The sequence below is a fragment of the Python bivittatus genome, unplaced genomic scaffold (assembly GCF_059951505.1).
Source record: "Python bivittatus isolate LINGU-HERP-01145 unplaced genomic scaffold, Pbiv_v1 ctg000020_np1212, whole genome shotgun sequence".
Lineage (NCBI taxonomy): Eukaryota > Metazoa > Chordata > Lepidosauria > Squamata > Pythonidae > Python > Python bivittatus.
Genome location: NW_028277030.1, coordinates 93625906 through 93645453, shown reverse-complemented (window position 1 = coordinate 93645453; position 19548 = coordinate 93625906). Strand labels below are relative to the sequence as shown.

Here is a 19548-nt window from a genome sequence, read left to right as displayed (position 1 = left end):
CAGCTGACTTGGTGGTCCACTGCCTCTTCAGCTTCTTTGCAGAGGTGGCATTTGCTGTCTGTTGCTGTCTTCTCAATTCTGGCTTTATATGTATTTGTTCTTAACACTTGTTAAGAGTGGTCTTGTGCAGCCAGAATTAGCCCCTCTGTCTCCTTCTTCAGTTTCCAACTCTTAGCCATTGCCAGCTTTGCTTGGTAGTTTTTTTGTATACTTTGCCTTGCCATGTCTCTTTTCTATACTTTATTTGGTCATTCTTATAGGCCAGTTTGGTCTCTTTGGTATTCAGTAAGCCTTCATGGTGTACTAGCTTCAGTGCATCTTGTTTCTACTTTGTCCTGCCGTTGTTTGTACTTAGTCTGTGTGACCTTCTTGCAGCAGCTAACTAGGTGGTCATGATGATGATGATGATGATGATGGTTGGTCACACAGTCAGCCAGATGTTTAGACTAGATTTAGCATTCTATCCACCAATCAAGTCCTTCCCAAGGACATGGGATAGCAGATGTGGTTGTTTGATGTGTTAAAGGTGGTGGTATTATTATTATTATTATCATTATCATTATCATTATCATTATCATTATCATTATCATTATCATTATCATTATCATTATCATTATTATTATTATATTTACCCCATTCTAAAAGTTTTCTAGGTAGACTGTAAACCAAGAATACACCCATCTTGTTCATTCACAAGCGTTTTCACCAAGTGAGAACCCTTGAATTAGCAGCTCTCATTAAATTGGGTTTCTTACCTGGATGCCCTGTAATGGAGGGCAAGATGAAAGTCAAGTGAAGCCCCCCAAAAGGTTTCCAGCAACATGAAGTAATAGCTCCCCAGATACGAAATGGTGGCCTTGGGAAGGGGAAAACTATTTGCAGGGGAAACCGCCAAGGCCTTCATGAGCTAGACTGGATGTCTTAGGGCCTGGAGGTTCCCCATAGAAATAGCCAAATTTTAGTGGCTGGTTCATTTTTTTTATATAATTGAGGTATTTTCATACAGTAGTTTTTGAATCAGCCTAATGCAGAGGCTCACTGAACTATTTGTATCTATTTTACAAAATCAGTGACTATTGGGCAAGGTAGTAGATGTGCTGATCAGATAAAAGGAAAGCAAAATATGAACCCTTCAGTCTGCCTCTCATTCTTATTCTCATCTTTGCTCATGTTAAACTAGTTTACATATACTTGTTTAATCGCCTCAGGTAACAGGCTCCATTTGAGACCCCTGAGACAAATGCTGAGATTGAGTTGCTTGTGATGCCTCGATGAAATCTGTTGAAAGTCTAAATTATTCTGTGAGCTCTTTTTACAAAATAATCAGATTTCCTACACCCACCAGCAGCTGCAGTTCAATTTTTGGCTTGGGATAGCCGTTTGTTACATTTCTTTTTAATATTCTTTGATTAAGGATCAAGCAGTAAAATGTTCAGATGACTAAAAGGTAGAACAGAAGTTGTAAAAGAGCTTACTCTGTCATTCATTGCATAGTGGAAGGTTGTGCGAAAAGAGCAGTTATTAATGGAGAGTTCAGACTGTGAACTAAACATTCTGGTTACATTTCTGATATTAAACTGACTGATCACTTTCCAGAACCTCCCAGAAAATTCATTATTTGTTATATGGAAATCCTTTAAACCTTAGAAATCTGGCATATTATAATAAGTATTCCTACATAATTTCTATTCCTGATAGAATAAATAAATCTGTGTGGTGTACTTCAACCTGCAGTTTTTCTGCTTTGAATGTTGTGTGTGAAGTTTAAGATTAAATTTATGATATCTCTGAGCAAAGACTAAACATTTTATCAGCTTCGCTTTGTCAAGCACCTGCACGTGATGAGTAGAACAGCAGGGCAGCTACAATGCAGGGACAAAAAATGAACTGGAAACAGAAAATTAAACTAAGAGTGAAATGGTAGCCAGAAGAGAGAGGAAGAAAAGAAAAGGGATTTTAAAAAAGAGAAGATGGGGAGAGAGAGAATGAAAAAGACTTTTACACTCAGTCAGAAAGACAACCTGAAAGAAGAAAGATGATAAGAAATCAACAATCTGCAGTAGGAAAAACTGCCATTTGTTTTTACTTAATTGGACCAAAACTAAATAGCCATTGTAGTTTAAATACAGCAGACAGTGCCAAATGGTTCAGGAAAACAGTGGTATCTTTCTCCAGGATGTTTCAGCTTCACAGAGTTAGAAGTCCATTAGAAGGTCTCTAATATCTGCATTTGACTCACATCTTAACCACTTGGTCCAATGGATGCTTCTGTGGTTCTGCAGGAGCAGAACAACTACTGGATCTCTTCCAACCCAGAGTGCTCAGAGTGAGGATGCAGGTGAGGATACAGCAGTGCTAGAACCTTTATGCCATGCTGCTCAGTGAAGGTCCATTAGTTGATACTAAACCTATCCATTAACTGAGCATTATGTGGAACATAAGAGATCATGTAGCTCAATAGTAGTAATAAAAATGAAATGTCTATTAAAGAGCGTACAAATTTAGGTATTTTGATTAAAATGTATTGGTCACCTACCTAGGTACATTATTTAATCAAAATCCACAATATGTAAGTACCCAATAATTACTGTGTAAATGTATACTCTTTGCTTATATGTAAAAAACAACTCTATTTCTTTTTGAATTCCTGTAGGGTCTTTATGTGCCCTGCAGAAACCCAGCAGAGCAGATCTAGTGGGCAGAGTATAAGAGTTCAGTGTGGAAAACCACACATTAGGGTTACCACAGACACACACAAACACTATCCCTCACTGGTTGTTGCTTGACTGTGATGTTTACTGGTTGATTTTGGATAAGAATCAAGATGTACAGTTTGCATCTTGTTCCCAAATTTAAATGTAATAGTACTTTCTCATCTGGTTAAGCATCCAGAGTCAAAGGAAAGAGCACAACAATACCCCAAAATGACAAGTCAGCCAAAATGCAGAGCTTGCAAGCATATCAAATAATGAATATAGAACAGCTTATTTCAAAACCCACACCACAATAGACAAAAAGCAATTTTCCTGACTTTTCCTTTCAAGCAAATTATATTATAGCTATGGGTTGGCAGAACATCAAAATGTCTGCATAGGCAGCTTCTGCTCTTTTGGTTCTGTTTTGTGACTTGATTTGAAAAACAGAGGTAATTTAATATTTTTCCATTTTGTTTGATTTTGTACAAAAAGGAGTCAATGTGTGGGGTGATATATGTGTTTATTTATTTATTTTGCCTCCCCCATTGATGCATACTGCAGATTTTTGATGCAAGCAGAACTCTTACCAGCTGTACCCTGATGGGCCTCCTGTGTCAAGAAACTGGAAAATATGTAAGCCTTTAAGGTTAATACACCCCACAGACCTTAGATTCTAGGTATGATTACTAGATTTCTTGGACCTTATTATCCATATCAAGCATGACCAATGATCACATTAGCTAGAAGATTAATGTACCAGGTTGGAGAAGGCTGAGTTACCTAAATAATACAAAGCAGCCGTAAGGTATCATTCCATCCACAGTGGTAAGTTGATAAATGATGTTCTGTAAATGTGAAAGAAAACATAGCTTAAGTTCATATTCCTGTTCCTCAACCTGGAATTAACCACAACCTCAATTACAAACATGAAATGCATTCATTAAAACAAAGCAAAAGTTCTCCAGTTAAGGAAGTTACAGTCCACATGACCTTGGTAGCCAATCAAGAGATCTTAGGAGAAATTTATTCTTCGGTCATTTTCATTAGTATTCATATGGCAAATGAAGACCTTATCTTGGTTGGTATTTTATAGATTTTACTTTTCAACAGATTCCCAGAATTATTTTAAATAAATAAATAAATAAAATCCTGTAACACAAAACTAGTTTGGCATTAATGTCAACAAGGTTGACTTTAAAGCCATTATAAAATAATAATGTAGCTTCATTCTGTTTAGTATGATCAGTAAAGTAATTATCCTATTAGCAGAATTCAGAACTTAGCAAAAATATAGACCTGTCAGAATATTTGTCATTTGAAAGCCACAGAATAAAAAAAGAAAGCAAAAAAAATTGCGGGTAGCCCTTGACTTACAACCACAATTGGGACCAGCACTTACATTGCTAAGCAATGTGGTCGTTAAGTGAGTCGTGCCCAATTCTACAACCTTTTTGCAGGAGTCATTAAGTGAATCACCATGATCATTAAGCAAATCATGTGGTTGTTAAGCAAATCCAGCTTCCCTCCTTGAGTTTGCTAGTTGAAAGCCCCCTGGGAAGGATGCAAATAGTGTTCATGTGACCCCAGGATGCTGCAACCATCGTAAATACATGCCAGTTGCCAAGCACCTGAATTTTGATTATATGACTGTGGGGAAGCTGCAATGGTTGTAAGTACGAGGACCGGTCATAAGTTACTTTTTTCAATGCCACTGTAACTTCGAATGGTCATTAAACATATGTATATATGTGCAAGATCTAAAAAGAATTTAGACATGTAGATTATGATCAGCAGGGGAAAAAATAATTACAAGTTGACCCTACAATAATGGCTAGTTCAAAAAAAGGTAATTTTTAGTGTTTATAACATTATTTAATTGTTTAATGAAACTTTAAATGAATAAATAGTAATAATAATCAAGTAAGAAATAATACTATTAAAAAATAATCCTTTGGCCTTATCATGAAAAATTACACTAAATATGATACCAGTATCCTTATGAGATAAAATGAATTCCAGAGTTAAGAACAGTACAATAATATTTTGGCTAGAATTGCATTTATGTTGTTGCTGGAATCCAGTTCACTATTTAAAACATCTGAACCTCTGTTTTGGAAACTATGAGAAGAATATGTAATTTCTACAGTTCCTTTTTACTGTTCAGAATTTAAGAAAATTTCCCCAAGCTTCAGTAACTGTAATTTAAATCAGATTGATCCCAGACAATTCTCTCAATTTTCTGTCTCTCTGAGTAGTCTTTAAGGCCAGACAATCCCTTGATGTTCCCTAAGCATTCAATATTTGTCACTGTGTATATTTAAATGTGTCACTCATTGGGGAAAAAATTAGGGAAAGATAGGAATTTTGTTCCAAGATTATGCACCCTTTGAAAATTTTGCCTTCCCTGTTCCTGTTAGTGTAACAATTGCACTTTGGAGGCATGTAACAGAGTTGAATATGAGCCCCTTATAGTAACAAACATCATTGATTAGCTGTGAGAGAAGAAAATGAATACCAAGGTTATTGTTACATTGTTGCTAAAGTTTTTATTACTTTTATTTCCAATTTGTTTCTTTTATCTTATTTTAATCTATTTCCTATCCTGGACTTGTGTCTATTTTAAATTGGCATGATCCACTACAGAGATCATTTATTTAAATCTAGTGTTATAAAATGTTCTGCCACCCTTGAAAGACACCAAAATAATGTTATTATCCTGTTATTTATAATATTTGCTGTAATATGAGTGATTATGTCAGAACTGCCTCAAATTCTACTGAAATGTCCAAATATACAGTCAAGATATTGCAATGGAGTCTGGACTGGACAAATGTGCCACCCTGACCATCAACAAGGGAAAAATAGTGAAAACTGAAGGAATCAAGAGTCTGGATGCAGAAGATCTCTAAAAATATCTGGGGATGCTTCAGGCTGACAATATCAAGGCCACTGAAGTCAAGAAGAAGGTTAGTAGTGAATACATCAGAAGAGTGAAGAAGATCTTAAAGTCCAAGCTCAGTGGTGGAAATACCATCAAGGCGATTAACACCTGGGCAATTCCAGTCATTAGATATACAACTGGAATAGTGGACTGAAATCAAGCTGAACTAAAAGCCCTGGATAGGAAGACTAGAAAAATAATGACAATGAATCCTTCATCCACACAGTGAGGTTGACAGACTCTACTTATCAAGGAGCATAGGTGGGTGTGGAATGTCACAAGTACACCAGACAACTGAGGAAAAGAAAAGGGCATTGGAAGAATATCTGAAGGACAGTGAAGAAGATGCACTGAAGCTAGTACACCATGAAGGCTTACTGAATACTAAAGAGACCAAACTGGGCTACAAGAACGACCAAATAAAGTATAGAAAAGAGACATGGCAAGGCAAAGTATACAAAAAAACTACCAAGCAAAGCTGGCAATGGCTAAGAGTTGGAAACTGAAGAAAGAGACAGGCTAATTCTGGCTGCACAAGACCAAGTGTTAAGAACAAATACATATAAAGCCAGAATTGAGAAGACAGCAACAGACAGCAAATGCCACCTCTGCAAAGAAGCTGAAGAGGCAGTGGACCACCAAGTCAGCTGCTGCAAGAAGATCACACAGACCAGCTACAAGCAACAGCATGACAAATTAGCAACAACGGTGCATTGGAATATCTGCAAGAAATACCATTTGCCTGCAAGCAGGAACTGGTGGGACCACAAAATAGACAAAGTAATAGAAAATGAAGAAGCTGAAGTGCTCTGGGACTTTAGAATTCAAACAGACAACAACCTGCTACACAACACCCCAGACTTAACAATTGTTGATAAGAAAGACAAAAAAGTCTGGATAGCAGACATTGCAATACCTGGAGACAGCAGAATAGAAGAGAAAGAACTGAAGGAAATCACAAGATATAAAGACCTGCAAATAGAAGTCGAATGACTACGGCAAAAGAAAGCAAAGATAGTACCAATAGTTATAGGTGCCTTAGGTACAGTCCCAAAACATCTGGAGTACCACTTGAAGACCATCAGCTTTGACAAAATCACCCTCAGTCAATTGCAAAAGGCATCTTTACTTGGAACAGCTTACATCCTTTGATGATACCTTTAACACCATCACACAACAACATCTGCCTATCCAAGGTCCTTGGGAAGGACTTGATAGGTGAATAAAAATGCCAGTCCAATCTAAATATCTGCCTGACTGCACAACCAACAATAATAATATGCCAACCTTTCTAGGACAAATCTGGTTCCACAATTATCATGCTTTGTACATGGTTACATGCATACACACACAAACACACCAGTAACTGGAGTTTTACATAATTTGTTGCAACACTGACCATATAACAGCTATTGCTCTATACCATCTTAAAAACTTAAGTATTGATACAGCAGAACTTCCAATGGCATATACATCTCTGAAATTATGAACACTTGATTCAAAAATGACATGGGTTGGCTTGATTCCTGAGATCCATGTATGACAAAAGAAAACAGAAAAGGGAATGCAGATATACAATCCATCTCACTTTATTCAACATACCTGTAAATGAGAGATAAAGAAAATACAGTCCCCTTTCGTGATATAGAAGAATTGCCACAGATCTTGGCAGTGGATTGTTCACTCCCAGTAGAATTCCATGCCAAGGATGGAATCATCAGCAGGGATGAAGTCCATATAGGTTTCACTGGTTCCCTGGGGGGAAGAAAATGAATTTGCTTTTGAAAATGTGCAAGATGGCTGGAATGTTAGCTTTCCCAGGCTTTCTGCAGAGAATTTTCTCCTTTGCATCCCTTGGCAGGAGTGACCATGGCAACCTTCTGTGGTCATTCCAGGGGGTGGGATTTTTAGTGTAAAAAGAAAAAGCTCATAGCCCCTTACATTCTCGAAAGTAAATAAGTCCTCTTCCAAAGAGATTGGCAAATTTATATCCAGATATTCTATTTGTAAACTGGACATGAATCTGTAAAACTACATAGCTGGAAAACTATCCATCAAGCAGACTGGTTTTATGTTGGTTCCCACTACACACAGGAGATGACTGAACTGGGATTGTCTGATCCAGAATGGGAGGAGAGGACTTCAGCAGGGGGAGGGGAAGTAGGAAGCTTTTAATGAACCTCCCTGTAGAAGCATATGGTGATCACCTTGAAGAAGGAATGCAAGAGTGGTTACATAACAAGTGGTTACATCTCTGCAGTGAGATGGGTGGTGACAAATTTGAAATATAAACAAACAAACTTAGCCCTGAAAGAGAGAAGGGGGCGAGAAAGAAACTCAAGACTGCCCTGTCTTGATTCTCTTTGATATAAGAATGGGGAGAGAAACTGTCAGGTTTCAAGATTTAATTATTACACTCCGCAACATAAAGTATAACTCAGTCTTGATCTTGTCAAGTAGAACTTGTTTCTCTTCCATAACATCTTTTAGAAAGTCATAGAGGCAGATGTCTCTGTTGACACTATTAAAATTAACTTCTGAGTCCACTGTTCAAAAATATCCTTCAGTTTGTCCAATGTTAGAATATTTTGCTTCATTCTGTAATTGTAAGTGGAGCTTATGCGTTCTTCTCCTTTAATTGTAATCTTTAGTTCCCTCTAGTTCCCTCTAGTATCCAATTTTTTAAAAATCTTATCTTATGTTTTTTTTTTAATTCAAAACAAAAGCATTTTCCCACTGGAAGGATTCTTTATAATTAATTCCAAAATCTTATTTCAAATTTATCTGGACCTTTGTCCATTTGTAACTTTTTAAAAATTAAAATTATCACCCTTTTGCTGTTTATTCCAAAAAAAAAAATTAAGTTCTTAAACTTGTAGTTAAAACTTTATGTTGCTAAGAATTGAAGGAAACTCACCTGGTGCTGTCAAACTTGTTGATCCAAAGGTTTCTACTAGCTGAAAAGCAGTTAACAAGCAATTTCTGAAAGCGATTAGAAAAGGAAGTATGCAAACTTAGTGTCCTTTCAAAGGCACCAACCGCAGTTTGAGCAAGATGGCTATTCCCTCATCTCACAGAGCTCTAAATCCGCCAGAGATCACAAGGAGCAGCTATCTAGAGCATTTGTGGGTGATCTCAAGTCCTCTCCTTGTCCAGAGAGGAATTATCGAAAAGCCAGTCTACTTGTCAGCTCTTCATTCTGCTGCAGTTATTGGCTTCAGTCTGCCATTTCTTCCTCGAGAAGCCATACCCTGCAACAATAAAGTAGAATTCCACTAGTCGTTCTAGAGTCTGTTTCTTGACATGACCTACCTTGAAGGGCTGATACTTCTGTTGCTGGCTGACTGTAGTCTTAAACAGTAACTAAGGGGATTATGGTGAAACATAAGAAGCCAGAACCCTCATGGCTAATGTGTAATTTAAGCACTGGGCCTGTGTGCATCTTACCTTTTAATGACTTTGTTCCAAACAACTTGATGTCTTTCTTAAAAAACTGAAGATATTCCAATACATTGTTAGCTCAGATGTTTTGCTTGTGAGTCGAGGGGTTTTCTGTTTGAAGCAGAATTTGCAGAAAGACTCCACCAGCTGATGCATGAAGCAAAGAAAGAATGCAATTGTCGGTGGAATGTGAGCTGACAATAGAAGCAAAATTGCCACATCATTTTCCACGAATAATCTCATTAACTGCAGCAGTATTTCCCTGTCTTTGACTAAACAGATTACGGCACTATTATATTCCATCCACTCGCCATTCTTCTCAAACTCCAGTATCACTGACTGTAGTGGAAGAGGGGGAAAAAACTTGTTTCTTTTGTGTTTTCTTTATTTTACTGAGATACGTATATTAAACTGTCACCCTGACTAAACTTCTTTCTGTAATAGGCTATGATTTTGAGACTTACAAGGTGCTGTGTTTGAAATTCCATCATTCTAAAGGTGAAGGCACAAATGTTATTTTGCAAATGGATATACTGGAAATGGCACACATCAATTAACCTGGTTTAAATTGTGAGAAATTGGAAGCAATCATCATTTCGCTTCCTCTATTCTAAGCGATTAATCCGAATTCATGAGAGGATGGAAAAACTCTTAATTACTTAGCTTGGAAAGGGGACGAAAAGAAAGGTCCCAACAGGAGTTTTCTGAGATATGGGAGTTTTAGAAATAGGTATTACAGATTTAGAAACTACCAGCACTCTCCTTTTTGTATTTTGTATAACATGAAAATATGCAATGCTCAATAAATATTTGGGTATTTCAGGAGAAAGGAACCCACTAGTCTATTCAGCTGTTACAAAGAATTGTGAAAGCAAATATGTAACCCAATTTCTTCAAAATCATCATCATCACCATGTGGATATGTTAGTCTATTGTCAGGATAGGATATAGAAGGATATCAATCTCTTAGCTTGGAAAGCAGTGTGCGTTCCTTATGTTAGCGAAAGGCAGCACTGCAGAGAAGTGGAGCACAGCAACTTTCAGGAATATTCAGACAAAAATGTAACTTGTACTGCCATGCAGGAGGCCTCCCCAGTAAGAAACCATACTGTGAAAAAAATTCCCAAGGTCCCTGACATTCTTGAATAGTGTCACAATCACGAGCACCAGGGTCAGAGCCTAAATCTATATGGAGGGAGCTATTTCTCCATGGGAAACAGACTCCTTCCAGCCATTTCAGGTCACATTTAGTAAATCATGCCAAAAAAAAAAAAAGCATATAGGAGACAGAAGTTCCTATTGCATTTGTTTGTTTGTTCAATTTATATAGCCTCCCATCACACATATGTGACTCTGGGTGGCTTACAACAGTTAAAAACAACATCAAGCACAATAAATAAAATACAAATAAAACCAACAAACACAAAATCTTACTAAAAACCGTTACTAAAAACAATATTAAAAACACAAACATATTCAGTGGCAGAGTACAATCCATTCTTCACATTCATGCCTCTCCTGCTGGACCTAATGGGACAGGAAGATGTAACCAGAGAGAGGCGGTCCCTCAAATAACCCAGTCCCATGCCATGTAGGGCTTTATAGGTCATGCTCTTCAAGGGCAGCCCCATGTAGAGCGCATTACAGTAATCCATTTGAGAGGTGACCAGGACATGAGTGACTGAGAGCAGAGCCTCCTGGTCCAGGAACAGGCGCAACTGGCACACAACACAAAGTTGCACAATGGCCCTCCTGGCCATGGCTGCCACCTGCTCTTCAAGCAGGAGTCATAAGTCCAGGAGGACCCTCCAGAACAAGAAGTGGTAAGTCCCTGAAACCAGAAGACCCCCAAACCTACTCAATCTTGCTAGGATTGAGCTGAAGCCTGTTGTTCTCCATCCAAACCCCTCCATCCAAACCCCCTACAGACCTCCAGGACAGAATATTAACAGGATTGCTTAGTTTGCCAGATTTTGCTTTCCGAATGCTATGAAAATACCAGATGCCTTGAAGCCTTGGTACAGGCCAGGCCTAGAGAGACTATAAAATTAAACTTGAGAGTGGGTTACTCTCAATAGTGCTGAAAACTATTCCACCTCAAGTTAAGCTTGTGACTAAATGCATGGCTTCAACATCAACACCATTTTTCCTCTCCTCAACCACGAAGGGTGGAAACTACAAGAATCAGATGCAGAAAAACTTTCATTCACACTGCATGCAATAGAACGATGAATGCTAAAGATCACACTCAAAGATGAATCAGAAATGAGGAAATTCAGCAATGGACTAACTTTAAAGATGTCATAAAAATGATAGTAAAATGGAAATATAAATGGGCAGAGCACATTGTACATTTACCTGACAATACTTGGACATAAAAATTGATACGGTGGTGCCCCTACAATTAGACATGCTGGCTCAGAAAACCTCCTACAAGATGGAGAGATGGACTACAAAAAGATCTTGGCCCCATCCAGAACACCATAGCAAAAGACTGAATGAAATGCAAGTATTTGCTGAAGTTGTCACTTTGGATATCAGCACTATCTGGATGAATAGGATGATGAAGTAATAAGTGAAGTGACCTTTTTCTGTCCTAGTCTGATGAAAACTGTTGAAGAAGCTGTTTGCACACTAGTTTATAATCTTTAATTTGGCATAATAAAAATATTGCCCTAATACAAATTTTGAATGTATGATGGTAGCCTAATTACTGAGGGGTTTTGAAAAAAGACTCATCTCTACAGAAAAAGAGTACAGGAGCCATGCTCCATGATGTCACCCACCCCCAGATATCCACATGTACAGCCATACCTCTATACAAAAAAAAATGTCATGCATACAACAGTATATGCATATGGTTCATTCTTGCTAGTATGGTAACAGCTGCACATACAGCTGCATGTATAAGTGCTTCCCCTCCAGAGACTTGGTGCAGTTTGCCTCAAGGAGAGGATATTGCAGAATTGAAAACAGGGTGCCATCCCTCATTGTTGTACATGCTTTGCAGTGAACTCTTTTTCTGCTGTGCCTTGAATTCAGTATATTCTTAACTGCAATATATTCTTAACTGCTGACATGAGACTCATCAAGTTTCATGATAGTGCTTGTTGCCTGTGACTTTATGGGGTCAAACCTGAACTGGGATGAGAATCATCTTCACTCATGTTGCCCTCAGCCACTCAAGGTCACTGTGTACTCTCGCTTGAGCTGTGAGAGCCAATTAAACTAGTAGTAGCACTTTATTTCTCCATTCTATCAAGGTACCCCAACTTGGCTGGAAACCCTGATCGGTCTATCTGAAAGCTTAATCCTTTAACTATAGATGCTGGTCTCTTTTTACCCTTCTGAGATACCCTTAAGATTTTTGAAGCTGAACTTAAGTATGTCATTAACAAAATTGAAGTGTTCCCATACTATCTTCTTTTTGAAGTTCAGTGGGACCCATCTGTCTGGACATTCCCTCTCATCCCAGAGAATGCAAGGAGGTTGTCAGCATACGCCTCGTGCAAAGGGTATTCAGATGATTTTATAAGCGTTGTTACAGAAAATGATACCAAGCAGCTATTTTAGGTGTCAGCTTTAAAGCTAATGGGAAGCCACTAAGCTCATGCATGGGACAGGTACATAAATCAGTCCAATAAAACAGCTTTGTAAATATTTATGTTCTCGGTACTCTCCACTGCATGCTTGCTTCCTTTACCTTCACCTCTTAAATTTCCTGTCTTTAGATTATGCCTAGGACTGGGTCTGGTTATCTGCCTGACATTGCTTAATTAGTTACTACTTCCTCTGTATCGTTTACCTTAATCCTAAATCTTTACAGGCTCTTAAGTATCTTGGATGCAATTTTTGAACAGTTCTCTGTAGGACTGTTGTGGGAGGACTCTGCCTGATCAATTTCCCGCTGGAGCTAATGGCCAGGCAGCCTGCCAAAAGGCCAGTTGGCACTGTTGGCAAAAGAGCCCAGGAAGTCAACTTCCTTCTTTTCTTTACGTTCCTGACACCAGTTGCTGTTAGTGCAAGTGGCTTTATGCTCAGTAGCCCGGGTTGGCAGCCATCCTCGTTTCTCTGAGGCATGGGGATAGCGGCCTTTATGGGGACAGGATTTTTGAATGGGGGTCTGGCAGACTCTAAACAAAGAGAAGACCATTTTGGGAACGGTGGCACCAGGTCTGATTTTGAATTATTTGTATGCACACTTCTCACCTGTGAAAAAGTTGGCAAACTGTGCTTTGCTTTGCTTGCTTGTTCAGAATTTCATCTGCCTAAAAACATCTGTTTCTGCCAGAAAATAATAGATAAAAAGGCACATTGGACATGATTACTGCTATTTGTAGGTGTAGTCATCATGTTTCCAACAGTGTTCAGGAATCCGAACAGCACCACTGTTTTTATTGTATTCATACTACATATAGAAGGCTAAAAACTGGTTGCTTGCTGGAAGCCAGTTCTGAATTCACACCTGAGGAAAGAAGAGAGACTTTCTAGCCCACATCCATCCTTTCTGCTACAACAGCTTTCCTCGATCAATTTGCTTGGGTTTGCTGATGGTTTCCACTAGGGATGGGCAAGCCTGTGATTAATGATTTCTTGTGTGTGTTTCTCTGTGTGCATGTTCTGCTTTTAAAGGGCAAAATCAGTGCCGTCACCATAATGATGAAGGGTTGTTCCCCTTAATCTCCACCCCACCCCCACCCCCATCCCAAATTGGCTAAACATTTCAGTCCCACCCATCCCACAGATACCATCCCATTGCAGCCAGATTCGCTACATTTTTCAGCTGGGAAGTCCAATTATTGATTTATTTTAACCACAAACATTATTCCCCTCCCTGACTGAAAGCATCTTTCCTGGCGCATCCCACCTCTCAGCCTGCCATTGCCATAATTCCCAGCAATCATGTCTGGAAGATGCCAGACTAGGAAAGTCTGGCTTAGATAGGGCAAACGAATTTCCCCTCAGCCATTACATATGCAATTTTATGGGTCAGATGTTGAGAAATGTAAATCCCCAATAACTCAAAGAATCAGAGCTTGGGCAGCTTCTGGGAAAATGAAGGCTCAGATTCTACACTGAAAAATCCCTAGTGAAAATGGCTTTGCCCCCATGTTAGTAAGACCGCAGACTTCTTTGTTGGCTATTGTACTGTCTCAGGGAGGTGTGGGAATTAATCCTACCCTTGTCACTTCCTAACAGGATCATGTAAGAGCTGTTCTACACAGACTGAAAATAATACTTTGTTAATACTCCTCAGTATTTCACACTCCTCGACAGTGGCTAATTTTCCTCTAATACCTCATTAAAATTCACAGTGGCTTTGTAGTCCCACTCTAATACAGTAGCTCTCCACTGATGCAGAAATGGCAAAGGTGAGAACTGACGCAGGGGATGTGATTTTCCTCCTGCCCTTCTTTCAGGTTTTATTATTCCGGCTTCCATCCTTTGAGGGCTATCCAGATGATGAGAGTGGGCAAGTTGCAGTACAGCCAGAACATGTTCTCCCAGGCTCTTGAAACCCTGAAACAGGTCAGTATTGCTCACTGTGCTACATTCCCTTCCCTTGCTTCCTAATTGTTTCTCCTCGGCTGCATTTCCACGACCTCCCTGCTCTCCCACTTTTTTGAATCTACACCAGCCCCATAGGCAAAGGCTACAAAGCGAGCTGCTTACGGTTTCCAGAGGAGACTTACTTTAATAGCAGTGGTTGGTAATTACTGTTCAGTATCGGGGGGGGGGGAATCATTAATCACCCCAAACCTTGAATGGCAAATAGCTATTAAATTGGATGAATGAGAGATTATTTCAGTACCTTAATCTGCTTCTCCTTTTTAAATACTGATCATGTCCTGTATCCCACTGAAGGGGAAGGCAAGGTAAGTAGTAGTGGAAATGCTTCCTTTGATCATAAACTAGTAAGAATTCTGAAATGCACCTGAAATATTTGTGCCGGGTTGCTGATGAAAAAATTAAGAGGAGAATCCAAATATGTCGTGGGCGCATTTAAGTCAGCGATGACCACTATGAAGAATGTGCATTGTTAAAAGATCTGATCAGAGGATGTCTTTCCATGTTATGAATCATTTCTAAGCCAGTTCAGAATAGCAATACATTTAATTGCATAACCTGCTGATCATTATGAAAAGGAAATACACTAGTAACTAATACAGTACATGTTTTCCAATGGTGAGTATTTATTTTGTTAACAATCTATTCAGCTTTATTGTAATTGGTAAATGCCTAACATTAAATTCTGTAAAAGCTCTTAAATAAAATAACTTCCTGTGGAATAATAAGTTACCATAGGTAAAACCATTAGCTTTAAAACACATTTGGGGAGGGGAAAAAAAGACTTTAGTTATGTAGCATAAATACATGTTTGTTGCACATGAATGGTGTCCTAGATCTGTAAGTTCATTGCATGCAGACTTGAACCTGTTTCAGCTGGCTGCTCCTTATTTGGAGTTTCTTATGAATTTGTGATAGATTTATAAACTGCACAGGACCTGCTGGAAATGTCACTGTATATATAAAAGATACTTGCTGGAGTTACATAGCATTGTGACAGCTGCCTTATGTAATTCACCAACTGATTCTTTGTAAAGTTTTACATGTTTTAGTTTCAGTTTCTTGTTTAAGGATTTAAAACAAAGTTTCTCAAATTCAACTAAACTAGTGTAACGCTATATCTGAGACTGAACTCCAGTTGTTATCCGATCTTGTGATCTTCGTTTATTTGTTATGCTTCTGTCCTTTCTCTCACTGAGCTTAAGATGATGCGTTCCAGGTGGTCTCATGCCAGGCTCTAGCTTGACACGCTCAGGTTCACTAAGATACTTGTAGGATGTACCTTCAAATCATCCTTAGGCATGGTGTTTGTGCATGCATCTCTGTGTGTATTGCATGCCATTTCTATCCATTACAAATAATCATTTATGTATTACCTGCATAAAGTCATACATCTCATGTATGTATTTATGTGTGTGTACATGCACACACATACACACACATGTACACATGAAATACACTTCTTTATTTGAAGTAAGAGCCAGTGTAGTGTAGTGGTTAAGATGCTAGACTAGTAATGCGAAGACCCAAGTTCTAATCCTCCCTTGGGCATAGAAGCCAGTTGGGTGACTTTGGGCTACTCACTCTTTCTCAGCCTTAGACTGGAAAGTCCAAAAAATCTGTCTGCCAATCTGCACTGGACCAGTATTACAGTCCATAATCTTCAGTGAAGATGCTTTCATACTTCGGTGAATTGACTCAGGATAGTAGTAGTAGTAATAACAATAATAATAATCTTGAAAGCTGATTTTGAGGTGCTAATATCTGTGATAAACTGCTGTAATTAAAAAGTTTTTGGTTAATTTCATGTTATTTCATAACCGTTATTTCTTTCAGATTAAATTGATTTTGACATTTAGTAGCTTCATTTGGTAGAATTGTTGAATTCCTAGGTCTGACATGGTATTACTGATGAGTGATCTCCATTTCACTGCATCCCTGGAAGATATCCATCCATGTCAATGTTGCAATCTAGTTTTGACTATAATTAGACAAATAGATTCCTAGCATACCTTCTGGAGATTGAACTATTTTCTTACCTTGGTTTTATCTTCATAAGCCCTATCACTGAACTGTACCCTCCAAAGATTCCTACAATTAAAGGTATTTTAATTGTAATTTTTATTATTGTTGTTATTGTTCCTGCATGTCTAAAATCTCTAGGAAAAAGGGGGGAATTAATGTTAATTAATTAAAGTTGTATCCTAGAATGCTCCCAAACCCATGTGTTGGGCTTGACAAAAGCTTTTAGAAGCACTGTGCAAAAGATCCTAGGAAGCGCATCGTGGAGTATTGGTTTATTTCTAGTGAAATATTTCTGTCCATCATTTCAGCCCTCTTTGAGACAGCCCAGATATCTCATAATCACAGATGACAACAAAGTTCTGTATAAGCAATAAACATTTTAAAAAACAACTAGCTAAAATGAATGCCATATATTTATTACAAAAGTAATTATCTCAGCAATTCTAAACATGTTCTGCTTCTTTTCTCCTGCTGTTTCAGCCTGCCTTAGCACTTGTATTCCCCTGCATGCCAGTGCCAGGAGAAAGGAGGAAGAGGAAGACCTCCCCCCATTTCATCCCCAGGAACTTCAAAAGATTATTTCGGTGATCCGAAATAGACAAGGGAGAGATTTCATGTTTTGATACTCCACCTTGTAAAACCCTAAGAAAAACCCTCTGCAAAGTGTACAGAGAAAGTGAGGAAATCAGGAACAAGTCTAGTCTCCAAGAATTTCATATCACACAACATGCCAAGGTTATTATAAATGACTGCAGATCTATAAGAATGCAGTAAGTCCTCCACTGAAGCATTAAGCTCTTACCTCAAAGCATGTATATTCCATCTACAGTATATTAGTTCCCTGATCAGAAAAATACAAAGGGCCCTAACCCCAAACATTTCTGCTCCAGAAGGATAGGCAGCTCTTTCTAAATGATTCCATCTGACCTGGTTCTTTCCAGCTTGCCCTGTGCATTATGTACTGCATGTGTGATGAAAATAAAATGAGTGTGGCATTCCAGGCGTTCGTCCCTCCTTTGCATCTCTAAGAAGCCGTCATGTTAATCTGAGGGATAAAGGAGAAACCGAAACAATTTCCTCAATATCCTGGCCTTTGCTTTGTAGCCCATTAGCATGATGGAGTTTGCTTCCTCCTTTCATCCTGACCGAGCTGCACCGAGGCGTATTTGCATACCACTACATGTGTCTCTGATGTTAGGTATCCTGTCCAAGCCGAATGCAAATTAGACATAAATGAATGTGCTGGGCTTTTACTTGCTGTTAGAAGCACTTCCATATCAATTACCTAATGAGTTTTATATTCTTGGGGAGAGAAGCAGTGTGGTTTATGATACCATGCTGAGTATCCTATTTGTTTGCTCACGGTAGCGTTTCACGGTCAACCTCTTTCCTTATTCGGCCCCCTTGGTTCTACAGAGCTCAACAGTAACTGAACCTTTTGCAGATCATGGAGGAAAACAAAGCCAGGGCCAGTTCTGTAATGCTCCTGTTATACTACTAGGCCGAATCCCACTGAAAGGTGCGCATATGTTTTCTGTTTAACCTAAACACTCATCCCAAACCACATGGCATATTAAAATGTATAGAGGCCAAGCAAGCAAATTCCATAGCAGTGTGGATATAATGGCAGAAAAGAGGTTGCGTCGTGATGGGATATATGAAGAGGCAAGCTGAAGTGACTTGTGATCTAACAAAGTTGCAAATCGTTTTTTTTAAAATAGAAGATTCCAGATAGAGACATTCAGAGGCATACCATCAAGGATAACGGAATGCTTTTTTCCTGTATTCTGTATTTCAGGCTCATGATATTATGAAAGTGACTCACGGGACAGAGCATAGCCTCATGCAGGACTTGATGATGCTTAAAGAAGACTGTGAGGCTGGCATGCCATTCAAATAAGGTGACCTGCAAGACACAACTTAGCCGAAGGAGAACAGAGAGAAGACCCTGAAGAAAATAAATATCTTCCTTGACTAGACATATGGCAGTAAAATTGCCATATGTATTGAGTGGATTTCCATTGATCTGAGTACTGCTAGGAAAAATGGTCTAGTTGTTTTATTGTGTAATCTCTGCATTATTACTTCTGCTAATTCTCCAAGTGATATTTCTTAACAGTTAGTAATTCCAGCAGAAGCTGCTTCCTGCTGAGCAGTGGGTTGAAAAGACGTCAGGAAAATTCCAAGTTACAATTTGTTTATAATTGAAAACATAGAAAATACTAATTCATGTAAGTGCATTATTAGATGGGTATAAATTAAAACTCGTACATTCAAATACCTTTTAACATTGCAAGTACTTGAATTCAGTTTCCTCAGTGTCCTTTCGTCCTACCCTAAATTGCCACCTCCTCTTGGAGGTGTTGTCATTTCCAGGTATGCAATTATTTTTTGCATAGCATGCTTATTATTAGATTATTAAACATGGAAACTCCAGATACAATTGAGATGCAAACTTCTAACAGTGTCATTTGTTAGCTGTTCGGAGTGATTCTGCCCTGAGTGATGTATAAGCATCAGAAAGGAAAGTAGAAAGACAGATCAGCAGAATAAATTTATTACTGAATCATCTGTGTTGTTCCTATCTAGTAATACTGCAGCAAAGTTTTGCCTCCAGTTGATACAAAAGTTCTCAGAATAAGGTCAATCAGCCTGCAAAAACTACAGTTCTTGGTATGTTTCCTACTGAAGGCATTCCATTAAATGGGGAAGTTCTTACTTCTGAGTAAATATACCTATAATTGTGCAGTTAATTTGTCATTCTAATACTAAGTGCTCAGTTTTGCATTATTGCCCAATAAAGCCATTTTTAAATTTGTTTATTTTGGGAAAACTAGGCCAGTTCTTACCAGATACAAGAAATTACCTACATAATTC

General features: G+C 38.5%; 1 protein-coding gene across 1 annotated transcript in view; it reads left to right on the top strand.

Moving 5' to 3' along the window:
- Positions 1-18959, top strand: part of SMYD3 (SET and MYND domain containing 3) — a 347612-nt gene extending 328653 nt beyond the window's left edge. The window contains exons 11-12 of the mRNA XM_007422260.4: positions 14499-14607; positions 18470-18959. Of these exons, the coding sequence (XP_007422322.2) occupies positions 14499-14607; positions 18470-18571 (211 nt within the window). The 3' untranslated portion in view covers positions 18572-18959. The remainder of the gene's footprint in view (positions 1-14498; positions 14608-18469) is intronic.
- Positions 18960-19548: the final 589 nt, after the last annotated feature.